This window comes from Colias philodice, chromosome 12 (genome assembly GCF_061535455.1).
Source record: "Colias philodice isolate Cphi_HAF_F1 chromosome 12, ilColPhil1 Martin Lab GWU primary, whole genome shotgun sequence".
Taxonomy (NCBI): Eukaryota; Metazoa; Arthropoda; class Insecta; order Lepidoptera; family Pieridae; genus Colias; species Colias philodice.
The window spans coordinates 230,765-250,769 of NC_143097.1; the positions used below are offsets into that span (position 1 = coordinate 230,765).

The 20,005-nt window shown below is 34.9% G+C and overlaps 1 protein-coding gene across 1 annotated transcript in view; it reads right to left on the minus strand.

The window, feature by feature from the left end:
• mgl (low-density lipoprotein receptor-related protein megalin) overlaps positions 1 to 20,005 on the minus strand; it is a 148,986-nt gene that overhangs the window by 18,088 nt on the left and 110,893 nt on the right. Inside the window, exons 2-9 of the mRNA XM_089701921.1 lie at positions 11,694 to 11,813; positions 9,156 to 9,287; positions 5,465 to 5,576; positions 4,619 to 4,785; positions 3,438 to 3,692; positions 2,138 to 2,314; positions 808 to 1,031; positions 46 to 312 (exon numbers count right to left, since the gene is read on the minus strand). Coding sequence (XP_089558047.1) covers positions 46 to 312; positions 808 to 1,031; positions 2,138 to 2,314; positions 3,438 to 3,692; positions 4,619 to 4,785; positions 5,465 to 5,576; positions 9,156 to 9,287; positions 11,694 to 11,813 — 1,454 coding nt within the window. The remainder of the gene's footprint in view (positions 1 to 45; positions 313 to 807; positions 1,032 to 2,137; positions 2,315 to 3,437; positions 3,693 to 4,618; positions 4,786 to 5,464; positions 5,577 to 9,155; positions 9,288 to 11,693; positions 11,814 to 20,005) is intronic.

A 20,005-nucleotide genomic window follows, 5' to 3' on the forward strand; every position in this document is an offset into this window, starting at 1 on the left:
TTAAGTGTCGCGTGTGACGTCAAGTGTTGTGTGTAGGGTGTGTACCTGACTGCTGTCCGCGACGAACATGAGGCCGAGCGTGGGGTCGAGCGCGATGTCGGCGGGGCTGGTGAGGTTGGAGCCGAGCACCACGGCGTGGCCGCGCCCGTCCAGCTCGAACACGTCCACCTTCTGGCCGAGCGCGTCGGCCACGTACAGCTTGTCGCCGACCCAGTCCACCGCCAGCGCGACCGGCGCCCACGAGCCCGCCACCGAGATGTCGCTCGTGCTGTGCCCTCCACTACCGCCCGGGCTCAGGTGCTGCGCGTGGATCTGCAACACGTCAACAAGTCTAATAAATCAATGTATCTAATCATTTACATGATTTTAACGTGATAACGTTTTTAAAATCGTTTTAGTCGGGTGACATGTTCAGAAACTTGTGTCACACCAAAACCTCACGCGATCGCAGGTATAACGAGAGAGAGACGGACCGATCTCCCGTCTCATCTCGAGCGCTGCCACCAATAAGACGTTATCACGTAAACATCTCGATCGTAGACCTACTTTACAAACAACCAATTTTTTTTTTAAATATAGTATTTGTATATGTATTGCAGTCGTCCTGCAACATATAAAAGAAATTACATCGTTGCGATTTAAATTAAGCTAATAAATGCATATTGTTGAAAATAATTTTACAATAATAGTAGTAGACACCAAAATACTATTACTATAGTATTATAGAAATTTGTATAAATGTAACTTATTGGTCATTCGATCTATACGGATGAAAATTTATCGTTCTTGTTCAAGAAAGAGCCTAACCTTTCTAGTTTTAAGATCTGACCAGAACAGCATATTCCTTCTATAATGGTAGTCCAGTCCGGCAGCAGACGAGGCATTGGCCAGTATCGTGGGCGAGCGCTTGTCCAGGTCGAGCTTCAGCAGCCCCTTGTCGTGAGCCAGCACCAGCGTGGGCGGCTCCGCGTTCGCCTTGCAGCTGCTGTTGCCCAGCAGCGTGTAGCCCGGGGCACACGCGCATTTGTAGGCTGCCGAGATATAAACATATTTGTTAAAAAAAAAGACGGGTTGCACTCCGGGAGTGCCGGCGGAAATGAAAACTTGATTATTAACGTTGAGCATGTTTGATATCCATCCGTCTTACGCTTTTTCGATCAGGTCACGTGTCCTGACGCGAGTTTAAGATTTTATACCCAACGCCGCTAAAGAAGTTTTCACTTCAAAAATCATACTGGAAAAGTTGCAATTTTTCAATTGATATCAAAAATTTAATAAGCCAATAATTATAATTCATAATTCTTTATTTACGTTAAACATGGTATTTTTAGATGTTACATTTTACATAATTTATACAATAATTGTTTACACGGCAAAGAAGACGGTATCAGGTATTATTTATGTGAAAATTTTAGAGGTAAATGTAGAGAAGACCATGGTTATAATAACGGTCTCATCTAAATGGACTTTTCCAAAAAGAAACTAGTTTCGTTACTTCTATGTACTTACGGCATTATCGCCAACGACGCAGTTCCTATTTCCTTCGAATCACGAAAAAAGCATACCTACCAATCAAAACTCATTCCTTGTGCTCCACACTTTCCCCTTGCTCGAAGTGCAAAGTTTTTATCACCTACGCCTCACTGGCCAGTCGATTTATGCTAATACTGGATCGACTGGTTTCTGGTCAATCCAGTATTAGCATAAATCTATCTTGGTGTATTTCGATGTGGAAATGCCACCTTCCTAAAACACGAAGGCTAATTGATGGCTACAACTTGACTGTCATCAAGAAGAGAGCGTACCTTCATCTTAAAAGTCAGCAACGCATCTGCAGAAGCCCCTGTAGATGAATACGGGCGGGGGACTCGCTGACGATCAGGCGCTCCACATGCCCGTTTGCCTACTCTGATATAAAAAAAAAGACGGGTTGCACTCCGGGAGTGCCGGCAGAAGTGAAAACTTGATTATTAACGTTGTGCATGTTTGATATTTTGGAATGGTATCCGTCTTACGCTTTTTCGATCAGGTCACGTGTCCTGACGCGGGTTTAAGATTTTATACCCATTACAGAAAAAAGTGCTCAACGCCGCTAAAGAAGTTTTCACTTCAACACGAATAGCGCTTGGATACTCACAGCCGGGCGTGTTGACGCACAGCTGGTGGCACGGGCCCCACTCGGCGCACTCGTCGCGGTCGCGGCAGGCGCGGTTGTCGGCCGCCAGCGCCAGCCCCGCGCCGCACGCGCACGCGCCGCCCAGCGGGGACGCCACGCACAGCTGCTCGCACTCCAGCGCGGGGCACGATGCCGTCGCTGTAAATGTTATCATTCGTGTTATTAAAATATAATTAAATTACTAAAAATAATTGTATGTATTACTATAGTAGAGCCATTTTAATAGGCAACATTTGACGTCTATCAATTTTATCTTCGAAGAGAGGTAACCTGCTTAAAAATATCGATTAAAGTGAATTAATCAATACGGACTTGAAATATTTGTCAATCGAACTTGAAACACATTTATTAATTTATGATGATTTTTATTCACAAGTAATTAATGTATTCGATTCTAGAAGTCAGATTTCGATTGTTAGAGTAACGTCTCTGGTATTTAAAAAGAAAAAAAGTTTACTGACACAAAATTGTAGCGACGTCTGTTCTTTAATTCAGAAATTGTTTATTATGTTTAGAATGGTTTATCAGTAAAATTAAATCTTAAAATTACTTGTATCGGTCATTATTATTATAAATATGTAATCGTAATTGAAAAAAGTTAAGCAAATGTGCAGTTCTAACAAAACGAAAAATCATGTTATTCTATGGTATAGGTTACGTTGTTGAATTTTGTTGAACTGTCAAATGTTGTTTATTAAAATGGCTCTACTATAAGTTATTATTAGTTTTTCAAATTGTTAACAGTTATAATATATATCCGTATTCAATCGGACTGAGGACAGCCGCTCTTGAGTAAACTAGTACACGCCGAATTTAAAACGAGCAGAAATCGCGTGTTTCATGATCGCACGTAGCTATTTTTACGCTTGTACATAATATTATAGATTCTTAATTTGATGCAAACGCGCGTGCTAATCGCGCTCGCTACTCTTTTATGCGTATAAAGGAGCAGTGGAGGGGTAACTGTACATCTCATTTAACCAAAATTATGCATCCGTTAAGTTTTCATTTGTAAACTATAATATGAGTAGAATAAAGCTACCCTTAAGAAGCAAAGTTTTTAAGAATTCTAGAATAAATTACAACATCGTATCGCACTCACGCTCGTGAGTAGTTTAGACTATATATTTTTAACCTCCTTATCGCCAGGTGCAATAAACCGGACCATATTTTTAATAAATCAACTACATTAATCATTACGCACTTAAAATAACCGGTGAAAGCAATAACGCGACATCATTAAATACTAAAAGATACTCACAACAAGCGGCTTCTTCGTCAGCGTTATCGTCACAATCCTTGTGGCCGTTGCACAGCTGCGAGCGGGCGATGCACTTGTGCGCGCCGCCGGGCCCGCCCCTGGGGCACAGGTACTTGTTGTCGGGGCACGTGATGGCCGTGCAGTTGGCCTCGTCCGAGCCGTCCGCGCAGTCCTTGTAGCCGTCGCAGTGGTACGTCACCGGGATGCACAGCTCGTTGCTGCAGCGGAACTGCCCTATGTGGCAGGGGGGGAAATCTGGAAGAATTCAAACGATGTATAGAGATATATGTTATATATGGAGTTCTAGGATGATTGTTATAGATAGTTATGTATATTTTCGTTTCAATATTAAAAAATATATTATAAATTGAGATGCTCTTGCAGAAAATTAACCAGACTATTGAAACAGATTAAATGTATTATTCACTCTTATTTTTGTGTATAAAATTATGTCCAGTGATAATAGTTTTGCACAACATTTTGACCAGCTTATTATTCTATATATATCTATCTATAATGGTCTAAGAGTCCGTGGGAGATCGTCCTTCACCGATCTGATAACCAGATGAGACATATTTTTTATTAAATATTTTTTACTAGATTTCCGCCCGCGGCTTCGCCCGCGTTTTCAAAGGAAAACCCGCATAGTTCCCGTTCCCGTAGGATTTCCGGGATAAAACCTATCCTATGTGTTATTCTGATATATAAGCTATATTGTGGTAAAGTTTCATTCAAATCCATTCAGTAGTTTTTACGTGAAAGAGTAACAAACATCCATACATCCATACTTACAAACTTTCGCCTTTATAATAGTAGTAGGATAAACAAATATGCCTATAATTGCTTGCCCATCGAAAAGTGGTCATGGCTATTTTTAATTAAATTAACTTTTATCGATTTTTTTTTCATCACCTTCATACTTTTGATACTTAACCAAATGAAATTTATTTGACTGATAGTTTTTGATACACAGAATATGCCTAGGTATGCTTGCCTACTCATTTCAGTGTATAACTATCTGGCAAGCAGGTGTAAACAGGTAAGTCAAAATAGGTGAAAAAAAAATCATAATATTCATAAATTAATAAGTTCATCGTCGTTAAATCCAGTAGAAAACTCTTATAACTTTCCTTTAAATTTTTTCATAAGAAATTATCTCTATAAAGGTTTAAATAACTTACTACACCGTGCTTCATCCGAGTTATCCCCACAATCATCCTTATGGTCACACTTGGCGCTCGAATCCACGCACTTATCACCAGAGGCACATCGAAATTGGTCGAGCCGACAGCTGAGTGGGCTGCCCGGACAATCCTGTTCGTCTTTACCCGTTCTGCAGTCTACGTAGCTGTAAAATTATAATTGATATTTTTATTTACAATTTTATAATAAAATATCCAATATTTAACAACACTTACAGAAGAAAAGAAAATGAAAAATTATAACGATATGATTATCGAATAAACAGTAAAACACAACAAAGGAAATATAAAATACTAGCTTTCCACCCGCAGCTTCGCCCGTGCAGTCAAAGAAAAACCCGCATAGTTCCCGTTCCCGTGGGATTTCCGGGATAAAACCTATCCTATTTCCCGGGATAAAAAGTATAGCCTATGTCCTTTCTCGGGTATCAAAATATCTCTATACCAAATATCATGCAAATTGGTTCAGTAGTTAAGGCGTGATTGAGTAACAGACAGACAGACAGAGTTACTTTCGCATTTATAATATTAAGTATGGATAGGTATATGTATTTACAAATATGTATCACAATTCGAAGAAATATTTCAAAAAATAATGCGCTTATGGTCATAGACTTTCTGTCCTTGATGGTAAAAGACAATAACAACATGTTTTCAAATAAAGTTGTACAATAATATCCTGATTTTAACAGAAGTCTCAAGTGTTAATTTCGTTCACTTTACTAATCTGTAGCTTTGTGCATAATAATTAAATAAACAAACATTTATCATAGTCTCTTTATATTTCGTAACTTACAACTATAAAGTAATAAAAATAATCATTACCCGTCGCATTTCTTCTCTTTTGGTATGCAAGGTCCCTGTGTCGTGGATATTTTACTGTAGCCGGCATTCTCTACCCCACATTGAAAGTCGTCAATTTGACACTTGCGGTATGCTGTAAAGGACAATTAAAATAATTAATTTTGTATATTTTAATTAATGTAATAATCTTAATACTTGGAATAGAGACGAAATTCGCAAGTCAATTTATCTATTCCAACTTTAAAATGTATGTCTTCATTTTCGTTGCAACAAAGTATACCCGAGGCGCAATGTAATTTATAAAACGCAATCATTATAACAAACATCCAGCACAAAAAGAGTATTAAAGCGACACAAAGGAACTCTTTTATAAACAGCGCTGGCGTCTTGAAGCACTTCAGCCGCTGAAAGAGACTTTACATAACTATATGAAAATGTGATGAAAATCGTATTATCTCAAGGCTTTCAAACAGTCTCGTAAAAGTGAGTGCATGTGTCGTATCCCTGCTTCTACGAAAGAATATTCATTACGACATGTTTTATACTTTGAGAGGATTTAATAAATCCCGCGACGCTTATAAAATATGATACTTTTAGTTCACTTTTCCTCATTGTTATGCATTTATTTACGGATTAAAAAATTAGAAGCTGACAACAGGTAACATGGTCGTAAAGACAAAAATGAAGTAATATATATATATATATATTTTGTTATTAATTAAAAAGTTTTAGAGTAGGAAATTATTGTATCTTGTAACTAATACGATTTATGGTATATGTAATTCATAAATTTATATTTGTAATTATAAACAAGTCAAGTACAGGTACATATTGAAGTGTATGTAGAAGTATCAATTAAGGAAAGTAAGCACATATAATTCTGTGTCGAAATCAAGCGAATTGGAACTGGGAAATGAACCCATCTAATCTCGTTGCAAACTTTAATATAAAGGTACACGTCCATTCGTCATCCCATGATATTTAACTCGCATGACTTTCTGTTACAATTGTGTTTTCAAATCTGTTACTCTATGTGCAGTAACAAAATTTTTACTTTACATAATACATATTATGTATAGATTGTGTTGTGTACAAATGAGTCCAGTCTGTTGAAAATAACAAATAAATAGTAACTACGCACGATAGATTACAAAATATTATTTTATTTACTTTTCTATGAGCTATAGCCACATTACTACGTGTTCCAAACTACACGTACACGTACACCTATGCAGAAAGGCTATATACTATGCATGACATGTGCTATCGACGCTCACCTTTTCACGTTTCCGGGTCAACTGCGAGGGTCTGGAGTGCCGACGTCTTGTCAACGGCTTTTACTTAATTGCTTTTAGTTTTACTTTTTGCTGCACTGCTTTTTGTTTACAATTATTTTATATTTTTAAACAGTGTTCCCAAAACTGGGGAAGCTAAAAAATTAAGCTTTTTTTTACCTAGGGGAAGCCTAGGGGTTAGATAGCTGTGAATATTTTTGTGTGTCATAGTTAGGAATTTGGATGTATGTTCATTTTTAATGTAATATTTACTCTACATAATATATAGTTACAAATAAATTTTAACGAATTTTGAGGTTCTTATGAAGGTATCCTTTTGTTAATTATTATTTACTATCGAATTCAATAACTCTACATCCAATTGTCAAAATAAATAATGAGAGGTGACATTTACAACAATTTAAACGATATCAAATATTTGACAATAAATCAAACGATGTCAGTAGAAATATCGACATTGAAATCCGCCCATTGTCTGCGTGCTCGTGAAATATGACATTTTATGTACCTATTAATATTTTTGCGCCAAAAATAGCTCAATTGAATGAGTTTTAGCAAAATTGTTTTCGCTCAATGAAGCGATGGAACATTATAATGAATGAGAAATGAGAAAAATAGATAAAAATAATTGCTGAAATGGGTACTAAATCGATGCATATTAAACAATGTAGGTAACATTTCAATAAAATATATCTGTTCAAGAAGGATTGTGAAGAAATTTTCTTTTTTTTGAGAAATTTTTTCAAACTAATACGATATTTATTTACTTTAATCATGTGCGATAGTGTTCAAACAATCAATCATACACTTTTCTAATTATTACTGTTATTCAAGGTGACTAAATTATCAACTTTTATAAATAGAAGCTAATATGCCAATCCCAATTCTGCTCGAATATGTCCAAAACAAACAAAATTAATTAATAAGCGCTTGGATTGGAGTCTGCGCATAAAAGTTCAATTTCCTTGCAATTAAAACTTGGGACAATTGAAGAGCCCTCACTTGCAGTCGTCTGCTTCTTGATATGACTTATTAAATTAATTTTAATATATTGCGACTGACCACCGAATTATAAACTTTTGCTAATTATAGTACATAATTGGTTTTAGAGATTTTAAATCAAGCTTTTATTGTTACGTAACTATTGAAACACAGTTAAGGAAAAACTAAATAGTCGTTCTGTATTTAACCTACCTAAAGCCTATATATAATTTTTATAAATAGAAACTTAAGTTTATTATTCTTTGTTGATGTTCAAAATAAATGAGAAATAACTACCTATGTTATAAAAATGACTTCAGAAAAAGTGTTCCTATGTTTCTAAAAATAGCAACCAATACCGATACATATTTCCAATTTCTATTACACCAAACCACCCGGAAATTATTCAATCATGTAATAACATATTCAGCAACGGATTAAGGCGCTTATACACAATACGAGACGCAGTAACGCAATCAGAGCGTTTGACATGTGACATGAGCTTTATGATGAGCCAGCGACGCGGACGTTGATTACAATTAGTAAGTAATCATGTTCAACACTTCAATATTTTCAATGGATTTTGTTCGTAAATGTTTATATTTTTGTGTGACTAGGAGAATTATTACCTTAATTTAAAATATGTTTTCGTTAATTCAATAATAGATTAAATATGCACAATTTAACTGAATTGACAAATATTTTAAATAAATGATTCTAATTTAATACATCTAGAATTCTAGACCGCTTAGTCTAACATGTCTGTTTCTATTTCCTTGTGTCACACAAATAAAGAAACATATATACACTATTCTTGCAATCAGCATCATCGGTCCGTTACCGTAAGCGTTATGTTGATGTTTATACGTAATGGCAAAGGGGTTCATTTAAATTAGGGATGTAACGATACCGATACCGATACCGATATATCGGCCGATTAATCGGCAAGCCGATATATCACAGACACAATAGAAAATCTATTGTGTCTCGGCCCGATCGGGCCGCTCGGTGGTCAATGGGTTAAAAGAATACGATTTACAGTTGAGTCTCTGTTAAATGTTGGTAACTTTTATGCATAATTCACTATTTATTTTTCTACCAAGCTATCGATATCGGTATCGGTATCGGTATCGCCGATATTTTATTACAAATATCGGTAACGGTATCGTATCGGCAAAATCATGTATCGTTACATCCCTAATTTAAATACTTTTTTATCGACATGTATTATAAAAGGGATATAATGGTTTACTGTGACATTTTCTGATGTGAAAGATGATGGGCATGGTTGCCTTTTTCAATGTTTTCTCTTGTCGTATTAAAAAGTGGATGTTTTAGTCAACTGTGGATTTTGATGAACATTGGATGAGGTACACTGTGCCTTGTTCACATATACTATCCGCACGTCGCTTACACAAATAAGGGTGTATACTCACTGCAGTCCGCCTCGTCGGTGCCGTCAACGCAGTCGACGTACATGTCGCAGCGGTAGTGCGGCGGTATGCAGTATGTCTTGTTCCACACGTACTGTCCACACGTCAGCTGGCCCGCTTCACACTCTGGGGGCTCTGGAAACGATTATTGTTAACAATTACTATTCAATTATTAATGTTTGTTTTGTTTGATTTTTGAATGTGAAGAATTTATTCAGTGAGATATTGTACAAACATAAGCCATCGCATTTATCATAACAGTGTAAATTACAAACACAAAAATAGAACAGCATTGTCAATAAACGCTCAGGTAAAAGCCAGAGAAATAAATAAAAACGCGTTCGTAACGGCGGTACATTGGCACTCAATAAATATTCAAAGCGGAGGCTGTATCAATCGCACACCGTCATTAGGACAAAGGTCGCCCTGCAATCAGTGTCAGCCATCAATCAAGTGGGGGGAGGGCATGGAGGGAATGCAAAACTTGTGAGGGTACTATTAGCATATTGTTTTAAGGTTGAATGTGTTCTGTGGTTACATACGAGGATTGAATCTAGGATCTGTAGGTGTCCTAATGAAAAATCGATACTATTTTAGTTATGTCATCTCTTTCAAATGGTTGTGAATCGTCAATTGTTAAATTAACTGATTATTAGCTAACCAGGATATTAATACGTATTTAAAACCATGAATATTCACTTTTTCAATTAAAGCATCTTCCTTAATTGATTGATAATATCCGAAATTAATCACAAATGACCATGACTGTTGACATAAATATTTAACACCTTAGTTTAACACAATATTCTTCTTCTTATCATTATTTACAATATTATTCCATCGATAATAAATGACAGCGTAATAATAATTCCTAAAGAATTAAGGAAATAAGACAATTTAGTTCCGTCAATAATTTTTAAGTTCATATGGTAAATGACATAACCCTGTAAAATATAACACAAAAAAACCCTACAATCATTACAACTAAAATCGAAAATAAATCTAATTTCATCCCTTGAAACTTTCTCAAGACACATCAATAAGGGTTGCCTACACACGTAGTATATATAATTTATACGTACAGTACATGGTTGGGTTTTTTCAACCCTACAGGTGTAGGGCTCTTATCAGCCGTGATTGAATTCACGCTCGACGGGTTAAATGATTGGATCGGTTTATTGTTTAATCACTCAATGCCCTGTCCGCGTTCAAAATAATTGCTTCAACGTTGTTTTGCTAAACAATCCCCGCTGAATCGGATGATAAATGCCGGTGAAAGGAAATATTTGATTAAATGCAGGGTAGTGCAGAAATTTTAATCTCCCATAAATTTGGGATATCATAAACGGGAATCCGACAAAATCGTTTAGCGCAGAACCTACAGATAATATATTACCTAAACGACAAAGGGTTGACAGATCATGAATCATGATTCATGATTGACATTTCCCATCTTTATATTTTCACTCAGCCGTATTCGTCATATAAGGAAATATCAAACGATCAGGAATGGAGCAAACTTAATTTTTTCCTAATACTCAAAAGGCAAATGCCGCAAATGTAAATCACATTTTAGGTTCAATTTCATTACCCTAAGATTATTACCTTTACCATTTAGCAATATAGTCAAAGTAAAACACTTATTCGATGAATCCCAGTTGTGTAGTATGACAAGATATTTTACTCCATGTAGCTGGTATAGTCATTTTTTCTTCTTCAGGAAACATTAGAACATATTTTATTAAACATGTATTGTCTACAGGTGTATTTTGTGCACAAATTAAACATTGAGATTTCCTGTCCTATCAACGTGGAGTATATTTGACAACGCTCTATTTCAGCTGTCATACATTTTTTCTGATGGCGCGAAAACACGTCAAAACGACTGTCAGCTGTCAGGCGCAACAAAAGCGCGGGAATAAAGAGCTTCAGTTTGCGTGATTTTTCGAATTTTCGTCCTTGCATCGCAGTGGACATCTGTGACGGACAGACAGACTGGGAAGTCGTATATATAAATGTCAGAGGATTAGTTTTTGGTCGAGCATACGTTTCCCATTGTTACGAAAAAGGATTAGGGTAGAAGAATTCTCGAAATGAAATCATAATTTCAATTTCGATTCGATTTCAATTAATAATCTGTTAATTGTTCGTCTAATTTGGATTATTGCTACGTGATTTTCGAAAACATACACGACATAACATATTATATAGTGCACTATATTTCGAAATCCAAGAAAAAAGACGAAGGAGATAGGTAATATGGAAAAGAAAGATAATTCTTCTCTTGACATTTACTTAGAATCCAGAAGAAACCGAGTCTGAAGTGCACACAGAAAGATTTTCTAAATAAGTTAATAGTATTTTCTTGTTTGGTAATATTATAATGAATAAATCACGTTTAAAAATTCTTAATTTCTTAATAATAGAACTCACTCTAAGAACGTTCGCAATCCCTTTCCTCCCTCCCTTCCAGAGACGTAACATACAAATGTTCATTTGCATCAGACCATAAAACAATAAAAAATAAAGCTAGCCACTCACGGCAAGACTGCAGCTCGTCCTCCCCCCTCTCGCAGTCCTGTTGGTAGTTGCATACCCAAAGCGCGGGGATGCACTTGCCGTCTGAACATCGGAACATGCCGTTCGGGCATATTGTGTCGCCTGTGGACAAAATAACAATTAATTTATACATAGTTTTTGGTACCACAAAAGATAAAAATACATATTTAATTAATAAAACACACCCGAAAAGATAGAGTATAAAAACCAAGTAGACTGTATTAATTACATAACAATAATAAAGTACATATACGCATGTCAATAGCTGGGTCCACACCGGCCGATCCAGTGATCCCGCGATCCGCGATCCAGGATCGCGGAGCATGGATCGTGGATCATGTTAGGCCGATCCACTTTAAAAACTTGCGATCCAAAATATGCGCTCCAAGTGATCCTAAGGCGATCCGTGATTCAGCCAGTCTAACTCTTGTACGATATGGAGTCACACGTACAACGGCGGCGTCTTGCCGTTGCAGCAGTAACTTTTATTATACTGAAATGTTTGCGCAAAAAATCAAAAAAAAGAAATCGACGGTTTTGGGTGAAACAACTTTACAAAAATCGATTGGAATCTGGGACTCAGCTGTACGCAGAGTTAGTTTCAGATGAAGTGGAACACAATTTTGCAAGAATGAATGCTATTCAATTTGAGATATTCGACTTTCTGAGATGTCCATGGTCAGGTGGATCGCGCGATCCAACACAACCGTCCACACCGCGCGCATCACGCAACTGAGGCACCTTTGAAGCGGGTACAAAAACCGCCCGCTAACGGATCGCACGAGGTAGGGATCGCGCGCGGCAAAACGCGTGCATGGATCGCGCGCGGCACGTCCACACCGCCCGCATCTTTGGATCGCGCGCCTGCCGCGCGCGATCGGATCGCGGTGGATCGGCCGGTGTGGACCCAGCTATTGGTAACACGAAATATGCGTAACTAAAAGTTTTATTGTTATTCTCTAAAAGTCCCTAATATAAATAACGCTACAAAACGCCTGTCAGTTGTCACAGTATTTAAATAAATAATCCCTGATAACAAAAATAAAATTTGAATCATAAAATTCCAAGTGTCGATAATTTTGGCAAAATAATACTCAATATTGAATGATTTACAGTTCCTATCATTTTTCATTCTGATTTCTATTGAATAAAACATAAGATAAGATTCATAGCGAGAATATCAACAGTAAAATAAATGTTGGCTATCATTGATTCTGTGATAACTTCTATTACCCACCCTAATAGTTTCTCTTAGAGAGGCTCAAAAGGATCACGATACTTTTTCTAATAGTAGGAATAAGTTATAGAAAAAAGGTCTGTGTGATATTACAAGAATAAAAAAGCCATAAATACACTCACTTTAGAAGCGCTTAGGAATATTCATACTTCATAGATTAATATTTACAACAAGGTATGAAAACAGATTCTAAAAAAAACTGTAGATATAAGTATATAAACAAATGCTATACTTCTTATATTAAATGAGAAGACAAATTTCGTGTAATCACTATAACAGAAGCAAACATTTACGCCCTGCCACTCCTGCTGACGGAGGTACAGAATTACACACAAACAAACAATAGTTCTTGCTACAAATTAGTGTAGCTAATTTAACTTTAGCTCTGCAAGTGTATACGACGGCAAAATAACGTGACAAATGAAGGGATTTCTGAGATATGGGACATGGGTGGTTGTGTATGAAATAAGATATATTGGGGCTTATATTTTCTATGTATTAATGCTATTTATTTCAACCATCCCTAAGGCGTACCATCCTATACCACAATAAAAAAGTAAAAACATGTTTAACATAAGCTAAATGAACTTTTCTAAAATATTACCTATCTTGTATATAGCCGTCGAGTCGTTTCAGAGATGATTAACCGGAACAAACATTTGAACAATTATTATTCTTTCATTATTATTCGTATGCAATTCAATAAGCTCTGTTATTTTGCATACAGTCTATTTTCTATACCAGGAAGGTAAAATATGTATGAAAAGACTAGACACAAAGGAAAACATAAACGCTTTTCCTATAAAGTTCCTTGTAAAACAAAATTAAAGTAGACGTAACCCGATACATTGTACAAGTAATTCAAAGCATCTGCCCTTAAACGGTTAATTTTATAGTTTTCATATTCTGTGGGGAGATGGTGACATCCTGTAGTACCTAATGTTTAACCTTTTATTAAGGTTTAAGGGGTTAGGAAAAACCATGTATAATATAGCCATTATTATAGATATTCCTATAAAAATATAAAATAAATCCTGCTTTAAAAAAGGTGAAAAGTTAGCATGAATATAGAAAATTTCAGTTTGAGTTTGCTGCCGAATGTTTCCATTTAGAAAAATACTATTGTTTACATATGAAGGTTTTTTATTTTTCAGCGGATAGTATAAAACACAGGAATTTTACTAGTGAAAGCTTTATGCAATAATATTTTTAGACGAGTATAACATTTAAGTATATTTTTCATAAACATATTTGGTTAAATACAATAACCATATGCATATTTTGTAAAAATAAAACTATAAATAGAAATAGCATGGCCAAAATTTCCTACATCGTACGAATTTGTAGAATTCCTGTTGTACATTGCGCATTCCGACGCGTGCTGAGCTCCCATTGTACGAATATAACGCGCAGTGAACTATGCGCTAATCGGTGATATTTTTGTACTAAGGCATTTAATAGTTGTACTTGTATTACCTGAATTTTTGGTTCTTATATAGACAAAATAGCAGGAAAAAATAAAATGTTATTTTGTATCATACGTTATGTGTTATTACGTATCAATAAACCAGATTGTTATGCTTGTTTTAAAACAAATGCATTAAAAATATTCTTATTTTGTTTAGAGAATATTTTTTCTTAATATAATTACCTAATATTGAATAATGTTAAAAGCTTGTGTTAAAAACCTCTATCTGAAACAAAATTCGTTTCATAGACTTTAAAATTAAATAAACTTATGAAAAATGAGTTTCCAAACAATGGACACATAAAATCAGTCCTAATTATGAACTTGTTCAGTTTATATGTAATAATTTATTAAAGTAATAGCAACGACCGGACCATAACAATATCATAAAACTCGTTATCCCATAACAAGCCTGACGTCTTCGCGAGTTATCCACCTCGTTAGCTTTTACTCTTGCTACGCGATTTTAAGCTTTATCAGCATACGTATTAAATGTTTGGAAGAATTTCACTAATTCTACGTTTATGAAGCTACTTAGAAAATTGAAATATATGCGTTCTGAAAAAAGAAATTTTGAAGCAATTTTATGTTTGACAATTATTTTTATATAGTTTTTAATAATTGAACTAGCCTTTATTTTTACACATTTAACTGCATTATAAAATAAAACCATCACAAAACGGATATCATATGAACATAAGTAATTAAGTAACCTTTCAAAACAAGATAATCTATAGATATCATATAAGATCTAAATCCATGCTCTTTCTATGAATTGAATTTACAAAGTTACCAAACTACCAAGAAACTAAATTCTAAGAAAGCTCGAACAATATTTAAATTCAATAGCGCAGTTTTTCATTTGTACGTGTATGAAAGTAAATGAGGGTAGAATTGAATTATAAGTCCATATCGCTTCGGGCTGCAGCTACGAAATTGGAATCGTTTCTTTGTAATGGCTAATATCGATTAATGATACGTTTGTTCATTTATATGATACCTTTTGTTCGTGTTAATTGAAACGGAATTGTAAGAAACTGATTGTTGGACTGATAAAATGGATTTTGCCAAAATAATTAGTATATTAAACATTTTAAGAATGAATTTGATTGATAGGAAGGGGAGATGCAGCACTAAAATATACTTACTTGTTATTAAAAAAAACTTAATTCGTCGACAAGCGATCGAAGTCTATTCCTAAAGATCCTTGTAGATACATCAGAAAGAAAAAGGTTCGTTAATAATGTTCGTAATAATGACATGCGTATATAAGAATCGGTCTGAAAAGTTCTGAATACTGATCCATTGACCGTAAACAATAAATCGATTCCACTCCTTAATGAGTTCAATGCATGACAGATAGAGATGTGATCATCCAGCGGAACGCAAGTTTAGCGTATATCCGTTTGGCACATCGCCAGCCCCAGCTCTGTGGTAGACTATCAGGTTTTATAACAATTACACCTCGTATTGCTAATACTTTTAGAACTTGCAGGGCGAAATTGTCACTATCCTTACATAGTATAAAACGGTCGCTTCTCGCTGTCTCTCCCTATGTATGCTTGCTTATGCTTAGGTCTTTAAAAATATCAAACGGATTTTGACATGATTTTGATGAGTATTTTAATAGATAGTCGTTCTAGATGAAGCTTTATGTATAATTAATTTGTTAAGTTTGGATAGAGCGGGCAAGCAGCGGGCGGAAAACTTACATTATACATTTGAAAGTGTCTGTTTGTCCCTTCAGGTCATTGGAGCGATTATATCTTATGATTTTTATTTCTGAAGATAGACTGGAGAATGACATAAGCTACTTTTTACCGCGATAATCATCTTATTCACATGTGAATTATTACAACGCTAACGAAGTCGTCGATAAAAATTAAAATTATGTAAAACTATAGACGAGGATTGTAGTGTATCTATGTTTCCAATTGTGCTGAGTTTTCTTCTTTTCTAGTTAACTTATGATTTCGTTCAATGAGACGGGGGAGAGGTGCACGCATTGCATAGGAAAGCGACATTGGTTGATTCATTTTAATTATTTTGATTTCTAGTACCCACCTTTTTGTAGGTAGATACGTGGCATAAACTACGTATCTTCTTTAAACTACGTACGCTGTTAATCGTTTTGAAGTTTTAATTGTATGCAGTATGGTACACAGTTGAGTTTTGTTATTTTCGAAAGGTTTAAGTAGTACATCTGCATTCAAGTTTAACTTTTAAATATTGTATGAAACAACTGCTATCAAGTAAACTTCATTTCAAAACAAAACAACAAACCTATCTGATAAAGTAAACTACACCTAACTCTACATTTACAAAATTTATTTTTGATTGTATGCATTTACTGAAATCGCTAATCGAGCATCACTATAACCTCAATACGTCAAGAAAAATTGCGTAACAATCTCGCAGACAAAATTGTGTCGCGACTCGTGGGATTGTTTTTAAATTTCGTTACTCGGAGGCTGTATTGTGCTGAAATGAGACAGACATATCGGAAATGCTGCAGCGGAAACGGGACAGATGTAATTGAAGAAAGCTTCCTTGAAGATTGTGTTTCGGAAGTTAGGTGTGAAAAGGTTATTGAAATGTTATAATGGCTTTGACTTTTCTGAGTAACTGTGATTTTTGTTGTGTTTAAATAACGAAATTCTGGGCACCAAACTGTTTATTATTTAAACATCGAATGATGATTTATAAATTATTTTTATTTAAGCAATATTTCAATTATCAACACCTAAGTAAATGTATCCAACATTTATTTTAAAATTAAATATAAATTAAACGGCTGAACAATCAAACCGCATATATTATTCAATGTGTCGGTGTAGGTAATGTCTCTGTCAAATGGTTGAACTTGTTCCATTTGCTTCCTCATCCGAATCGTCCATAAAAAGTTATCCCTCCCAAATTATTAAGACAAAGCTCCCATAGCAACAGTTATCGTTATCATATTCCGTTTTAAGTAAAATTCACGCAATGAGCACCCCACAGAACCGTCACGGCCTTCACGAGGCAATAAAATTATTTCACAACTTTTAAATTCCGCAAATCCACAAACTTAGACAGCACATTTTGACATGCATAATTTGCGAAGAATTTAAAAAGGGACCCGAACTTTCTCGAATCGACTCGGATACCGTTATCCCGGGAGTTTTATATTTCCGGGAATATGGAAATTACCCGTTATGTGATATTATACGCCGGGGACAGTTATCCGTGATGACTCGGGACGGCAATAAATCGTAATGACGTTTTAAAGCCGGTTATCCGCGGATCAGTGTTGCGGGGAACTTCGTATATAAGTGCGGGGAATTATCGTATTTGCTATTTATTGGATTATATTTTAACGCGTTCCGCTTAATGATAATTAAATGCATTGTCATATTGGTAATTCGTTTATTGTGCACATTATTAAATGAATGAACAGTTCGAAATTAAGGCAGGCTGCTGTGATTTTTGTTAGGTAGTTGATAGTGGTCAGATTATGTCACATGTTTCTTGCTTTCGTGCGAAACCAATACACTACTTCAAAATTCAAATAAAGAACTCATAAAACAGGTGAAGTTAAACAATTTCCGCAATAAAAGTGCGGATAAATCTGAAATATTTATCGGCGATACCGAGTGAAGGGTCGGAATTGATAACGGCCAATAATTTAACAGTTCCCAGCGGATACCCGGCCCCAGTGGCACATAAGTATCCCATAAAATAATTTAAATTGCAATTAATCTCGGACCTGTATAAATATGCTGAGCGAAGTGTGGTTTGGAATTGATTTCTTTTCTTTTTAGAGGGGAGCTAAGGGAATTATATTATTAGAATTGTGTTCGTTACTACAGGGCAATGTTTGCAACTAGTATAGGCATTGATATGAATATGATATTTTCATATTGTTATGATCACGTCGCGTAGGCCAAGTGCTGGTTTGTGAAATGTGAATGTCGCGTATCTTCGAACATTTTGGTAAAAGCCTATAGTTGAGCTTAAGCTTATTAGTTTAAATTAGCCGTTACATACCATTTCATTAAAATATAAATGATAATATTCTTTCTGGATTGTAGTGATAAAATGAATTTGAATAGACACGTAATATTTTACATATTTATAATAGATTGGTTGAAGTTAAAGAAAATTTAATCGAATATAAATGTTATGAATGCAATAAAACATCGGATTTAATTCCCTCTAGCATACGTGAAGAGAAAATGCAGCAGTTATATAAATACATATTATTTACTGGTTAATTGAAAGAGTGTTTTAAATATTAATTCTTTTTGCACGATAAAATGTACCGAGAGTTTCCGCAATTATTTTAATCCTTTAAGAATCGTATATTTTTATTGAAAAATTTAATATAAAATAATATAGCTCATAAAGCAATACAGAAATATACATAGATAATACACGAAGTCAAAACAATAAACTACTTTTTGAGAGAACCAAATGGTCAGAAGAGTGTTTTATTTTTGTAGAAGTTACACATATTTGTAGAAGTTGTTTTATACTCTATATTCTATAAAATAAGACAGCAAAAATTAGTTTAATTCAAAACAAGTCTAATAGCAGCATTCAACGGTATAATATAGGGCCTACATACTAGAGGACAAAAGGGCGTCGATAATATTTATTTCTATTTTAATCAGATTGTAAAATATTTTGACTCCAAATGTGTGGGTACTCGTAAAAAACTTTTACTTACTTAAGGGCTTGGTCTAGTAGTGCAAACAAATGCATCCTGTCATCCTATATGTAAATAATACAAATGTACTAAGGGAAAGTTGCTCCACTTAATTTTTAAAAATTAAATCTTTCGTATGCATAATTTAATATTCGTAATAAGTACCAAAAATGACAATTTGAAACAATTTTCGTGAAAATTACACCGGGTGATTTTTTTTTTATCAGTACACAAAATTTGCGAATACTTTCTATTGATATCTTCAACTTCATGTTTATATAACTGATCAACTTTTACAAAGAAATTTGGACGAAATATAAAAAAAAATAAGCTTTCCATACAAAATGCAGAACTCTATACATTTTTTTCGACCTAAGTTTCTTAGTGAAAGTTGTTCAGTTTAACTAATAAAACGGATAAACAAATTTTGTATATAATAAAAAAAATGTAATGTTTGTGTTAAATGAAAACAAAAGATATTTATTTCTGACTAGCTTCCGCCCGCGACTCCGTCCGCGCGGATGTCAGGTTTCGCGTCTTCTACAGATTTATTATATTATGTGTAATATATAGATTTATATTGATAAACCTAATAAATCTTTTGCTAACATTCTGATGCTTTATCGGTTGCACTGGATTTATCTCTTTTTTTTCAATCGCTTGAATGATATAGGATGGGTCCTTGATGGGCATCGAATGCTGAAGTCTCGAATCAATCAATTCTGACAGTAGGCAATTTATGTAAAATCTTGATAATGGTCCATCATTTTATTTTGCCTAAACGTTACATACTTTTTTATATATTCTATTTTTAACGAATGATTCACTCCAGTCCAAACAGCAAATAAGCAGACTTCTGCTTCTGCAACGTTTAGTTGTCCCTGAATTTAGAAAAAATAGTC